At 43.4% G+C, this 6000-nt stretch overlaps 1 protein-coding gene across 3 annotated transcripts in view; it reads right to left on the reverse strand.

Moving 5' to 3' along the window:
- Nucleotides 1-3269, reverse strand: part of Unc-115a (actin binding LIM protein Uncoordinated 115a) — a 68111-nt gene extending 64842 nt beyond the window's left edge. For 2 of the 3 annotated variants that reach the window (XM_025297679.1, XM_011142987.2), the window contains exon 1: nt 3074-3267. Coding sequence is in view for 1 of the 3 variants with exons in the window: in XM_011142991.2 (XP_011141293.1) it covers nt 3074-3077 (4 nt within the window). In the remaining 2 variants the exon portion in view is untranslated. Of the gene's footprint in view, nt 1-3073 lie in introns of all 3 variants that reach the window. The other variant, XM_011142991.2, reaches the window with a different exon arrangement.
- Nucleotides 3270-6000: the final 2731 nt, after the last annotated feature.

A 6000-nucleotide genomic window follows, 5' to 3' on the forward strand; every position in this document is an offset into this window, starting at 1 on the left:
ATTTCGAAATGCTCGAAAGTAAAAATGCGTTTAATAAAAAGTGTACGGAGATATTGAGAGTGGCCGTAAATACCTACAAAGGCCATTTTCTCCTCTATGATATTACATTCTTCTGATATGTTAATATTTGCTTTACATGTTTCTTGTGTCTTATTTTATAGATTGTTCTCATCTTTAAACAAATAAAATCGAAAAAGAGCGATTTATAAAAAACTGATTGCTCGGAAAGTATTTAAGATTAGCAGTTGCAAGTTTTACTCATTATTTTTCGTGTGTCAAGATATAATATATATTTTTTCATAATTTTTTCCACGCTTGATTTCTTTTTACAAATAATTGAACAGAATTTATAAATTTGATGTAAAATTTGTAATTAACGACTAGAAAAACCTTTATATCGTGTTTCTGATTTATATTATATTTATATTTATTCAGACATTATTTACACTAATTTGTTTTTATATGGCAATTATGTTGGATTTGCCATTTCGAATTTTTGAAATCTGACTTCAGAAATGCAAGATTTAAAGGAACTCATCACGTACAAAAAATGTGCCATACAGAGGGTTAAGAAACAGGAAGTATTACTGCTCAACATTGTAATTAGTCGATCAAGAAGTTCGGCTGGATTTGACGTGAAATTTGACCGAGCTGCAATTTTCATGAGAGGAGATCGTTAGTCGATCAAATGATCGTTTGCCGATGATGAATGAGTGGCAGCAACCCAGATAGACAGACATGTTGGCAATGGCATGCATGCATTCAATGTATATTTTATCTCATACTTTGCAGTAAAATATAAATTTGTTTATATTGTTGATTAATTGCGTCCTCTTGCCAACACAATTGTAGCATGTGCCGCAATTTTCATGATATCAGATTGCTTCTTTCATATGCTGCTACAATATTTCTTGCACGAAGACGCATCTTTATGTACTTATGCTACTATTTTAATTCTCGAATTCAATCTCTATGCAGACAATCTACCGAAATTCTATCTGGGAACCGTCTATCGTTGAAGGTGTCTGTTGAAATGATGAGAAAATTTTTCAGCGACTCGTTACATCCTGAAGATACGCCGGGGTCTCGGCGTGTCGGCGAATAAAAGTCAGTGACGGTAACTAAAGGCAAGTGGCTCCACCGGATTGACTGCAATGATACGTAAATTAGAAATGGATCCATTGTCTCCCCCAGGCTGGTCAGTTAAAGCGTTGTCAGTTAAATGAGCAGATCCCATCTGATGCGTGTGATCAGACTCAATGACCTATTCACCCTCGCGTCACCCGTGCCTTCGGCTTTGAGAAAGCAGCGCGACCAGAGGCCTCTTATTTCCACCTCCGTCTCATTGTTTTTTCTGTCCTTCGCGAAAGAGGGTCAAGACAATGGCGCGACGTATCGGCGATGTGCAAGCATTCTTGACCACGGAGAAGCAGTAGACGCCCACTCGGGATATCAGAAGATGCCTGTCTGGCGGAAGCGGTACGGTTTTGAAACGAAAGCATTGGATAGTACATCGGATAGTACGGTAGTACCATTAGCATTCCTATTCACCGGCGCTCGTCATTCACGGCGGATCCACTCGAAAGCGCAGCCGCACGCACGCGCGCGCGTGCGCGCGCGTCGCGATCACTTGCAAGTCCGTGCAACTCATGGGATACGCGTCTCTCAGATGCATTATACGCGGCACAAAGCTGGACAATTAGGTCGAAATAACGAAGGTCTGACGCTCCGGCCGCGAGAGAAAGAGAGAGAAAGAGAGAGAGAGAGAGAGAGAGAGAGAGAGAGTCTGATGCGACCTTAGCCGTTCCTCGACGGTTTATCGTCTATTTCTGTAGCGATGTTCTCATTAGAAATACACGGCTCGCCCGATAACGCAGCTCACTTTTCACCAGCCGGCTCGCTCATGAATACTGCAAGCAGATCGCATTTTTCATCGCGATATGTGTGTCGTTTATCGCCCGACGATCGAGCGAAACTCGCGGAAACTAATGCGCGCGCATCCTTCAACGAATGCGTCATCTACGTTCAAGACGCGTGTTATTATTTTGCTCCAACATTAAAACATAACGCCGGCGGAGTAGGTAGGAAGAACGAGGAAATCTTGATAACCGAGAAAGAGAACAAGACGAGATGGCGAATAGCGGCGGATTCTTCGGGGAAACGTAAACATCTCCGAAACGCAACGTGCGGCGTAAGTCGACGGAAAGAGGAAGGGACGGTCGGTCTAGTCGCGCGCGGGCGCGAAGGACCGGAAAGAGGAGGAAAAGGGGAGGAGCACGGGGAGCCGAAGTGTCGCTAAATGAGAGGAAAGGAGGGGGAAGGGGCAGCGCTCTCGGAATCGAACGACGCGAAATTCTTCGGACAAGCGCATCGCGTTGCACAAAACGCGATACGTATGTAAAACGGCAAGAATGGAGCGGGCCGGGGGGAAGTGGATGATCCCGCGGACGGGCAGAGCGAGGGACAGGGGGAAAAGGGGCGAAGGAGGCTCTCGCTTACGCATGGCGCGTATACGCGTTCGCGCGCGGGGGGGCAGGAGCTCGCCCTAGAAAACGTCAAACCGACGGATTCGCCTATTTATAGACCACCGAGTGAGTTCGCGATACGAGCCTTTCGGAAAACATCCGCCGCTTCGGCGAATGCCGAGGGACGAGCGGCGCGAGAGCGTGGAAATCGGACGGAAACTGCACGATGCAGGGGCGTACCCCTACCTAAGCGTTCGCGCTCGCTCGCTCGCTCGCTCACTTGCGAACAGGCGAGCGAACGAACGGATGGATAGACGGACGGACGGACGACGCCGCATTCCTTCCTTCCTTCCTTCCTTCTTTCCTTCCCTCTCTCTCTCTCTCTCTTTCTCTCTCTCTCTCTCTCGCTCTCTCTGCCTTCTTTGCTCTTCTCCTCGCCCGTGGCGCGAATCGCCGCCGATCGTAAATCGCGAGGTCTGCCGGCACCGCGCGAGAAAGGCGCAGGCCGGGGGACGAAAGAGGGAGAGAGGAGGAGCGGAGAGAGTGAGAGCGACGAGAGAGCGAGCCTAGCCGGCGTTCGTCGGTCGCTCGCGAAATTCTCTACTCACCCATCGTCGTTGGCGGAATGAGCTGCGGCGAATTAGCGGCCAAGAGTCGTCACGTCGCGGATCACTCTGTCATAGCACGGCACTGGGTGACGATGCGGGCGCGCGCGACGCTCGTTTCACTTAGAAAAGCGCGGAAAACGCGAGCGACGTTCTTGCCAGGGTACGCCGTCGGCCGACATTGCGGTGTGCGGAGGCGAGCGCGAAGCACGGGCCGCGCGTGCGCGCTGCGCGCTGGGAAAACCGACCGCAGCGGCAGCGCGAGATTCGAACGTCGCGCTCGCTCGCTTCCGCTCGGCCGCTGCCGTACTTTGCTGCGTCTGTCTCCCTATTTGGGGCTGGTAAATCTTCAATGAGACGTACGTTTAAGGGAAGACATGATGAGGCAGAGATGAGACGCTGCGGAGTTCTAGAGAGATATTTATATTGTGTCTGCACCGATTAGGAAATCGTGGATAAAAAATGCTTTCTGTTCGTTTGATATTTATCGCTTGCAAATGTAGTACGCTCAGCTTCATCTTTTGCATAACTCTTGTTTAGAATAATTTCATATCAGCTAGCGAATGACAGTTGCTTGATGTTGAAACGGCGCACGTGAACATGATGTGATGTTGAGACATGTTCGATAGTGATTTATCGCTGTCAGCCTAAATCTCTCCGTCGTGTTGTCATTTGAATGAAGGTTATCGCGGGAGCAATTGTTTGGTTCCGTTTAGAAAAAAAATTGTAATCTCGATATGGTTTTTGTGAATTTTTGTTTAATTCAGCATAAATCCATCGCTTTTTCATCGAACAAATGACAATATGGCGTCTCCGATGGATATTTGATGAAATATTTTTAAAAACGGTTTGACGAATGAATTCAACTGAAGTCGATAATAAATATATATATACGATCAAGATTAATAAACGTCAACAATTTAATATCTGTATGTATATATAATTTTGTCATACAAAGTTATCAGTTTTTATGTGTTTTACACATATATGTTTAGTTAATAATAAATCTCTATCACTACCGTTATTTGTTGAAGATGAAGTATCAAGAGAAGAATTAGAAGATTTATTTTTATACATTTTTTAAATTAAATTATAACCCAATAATGTATCTATTTCAATATAATCATACACAACCATTAACATTCTTAAGTTAGGAATTTACCTCCACCATATTTAATCAGAAATTTCATCAGTCCATTGGCAAAATGAATCCGATGGATATGTGATGACTTCAACGTTATAAATAAAAATGCATTGATATAATTCGTCGATGAATAAAACAACGATTCGCGCTGTATTTGCAATTCGTGCGACAGATTAATCGATGAATTAAAAATCTCATCCATGTTTAAATGCGCTTGACAAAATTGCATGTCGCAGTCGTATTACTCGGAAGATAAAGAAGTGATCTGATCTACCCTTGAGAGTCGTAAGATTTGAAGATAAAAAATAAATCCTTCAACCTGCCGTTAAGCTGTGCTATTTGAAAATAACAAGGTCGTCCGACCTGTCGTTGAACCGATCTACTTAAAAAATAAAAACTTTTCTGACCTACTTTTAAGTCGCGCCATTTGAAATAACAAGGTCGTTCAACTCCCCGTTGAATCGTCTTACTTGTGAAAGGTCAATTTATTCGCTATTGAGTCATACTGCGACCTCTACTTGACGATAGAAACGGTGGCGGCTCGTAGCGGAAATTTTGAAACTAGTGGTGGAAGTAAAAACAGGCTGATAGTAACATATCGTTATCAAACGCCACTGCAACTATGACTAATGTCAATATAACAAAAGAAAATTAATGCCAATATAATAAAAAAAGAACAATGTAGGATTGTTTAGTATAGACTCGAACCTAACCAATCCTGAAATTTAAACCCATAATATAAAGAATCTCTCGCAACGCTAGATGGCGCTAGATGGTCCGTTGTTCGCACTCGAAGGTATTTAACGAAACGATTTTTATCGCTTCCACTCTTCGCTGCCGAGCCGCCATTATTCTGCCCGGTATCTTAGAATCGTACGACTACTTGACAACTTTGTCGTGTTTAGTTTACAAAAAAGATTCTGTCGCTCAAAGCAGAATTGAAGAATACCGAATTATACCAGAGAGGAACGTGAGAGCGGCCAACACGGTGTTTTCGACGACACCGATTTTCCGCACTGCGAAAGGATGTCATCTGCATCCATTTTGAGAGGGTAACTATGATGCTATATCCACTTTCAGGTTTCGGCGGTAAAAACTGTATGTGGCAGTCCGTGCTACATCCATTGTTAGGCGGTTTATGTCCATGCTATAACCATAATAGCACTTGACAAGCACGGTCTCGCACATTGTTACGCGTTTAACATAACATGAATTAACATGTTAACATGTGCAAAAAAAAAAGAAATGACATTGTGTATAATTAATATCATGAAGATCATACGAAGTGTCTGGTAATTAGCTGCCAACCCGAAGTGTGAGGGTAGATTGGGTTAAGACAAACATAAAAGTCTCAAATCATTTTGCGAGATTCGCAATAATTATCGAGTTATTAATGACAGAAATCTGAGGAGTAAAAGCGCGCCGACATAGATGATTTGAAAAGCGTTGCAGCTGCTCGGGGCAGCGATCATGAATCTTTTCCCTAGCGTGAACTAATAAAAAGTGAAAGACTTCTGTGAATCAGTGAAAAATGAAAAATTTTATATGAATTTGTGAAAATCGAAACATTTCACACGACAATTGAGTCGTTCAACATGGCAGTTGCGCGTTCTGGATAATTCAATGAATACCAAAGAAATCAAAGAAGAAATCAAAGAAGAAAAGAAATCAAAATGATCAAAATAATAATGTCCGTATAGTCCGAAGGATATTACGTGACACGCAAAATCCGTTTGATATAATATCCAAAGAAAATGTTTCAAAATATGTATGTACAGGTAATATA

Source organism: Harpegnathos saltator, unplaced genomic scaffold, assembly GCF_003227715.2.
Source record: "Harpegnathos saltator strain DR-91 unplaced genomic scaffold, Hsal_v8.6 scaffold182, whole genome shotgun sequence".
Lineage (NCBI taxonomy): Eukaryota > Metazoa > Arthropoda > Insecta > Hymenoptera > Formicidae > Harpegnathos > Harpegnathos saltator.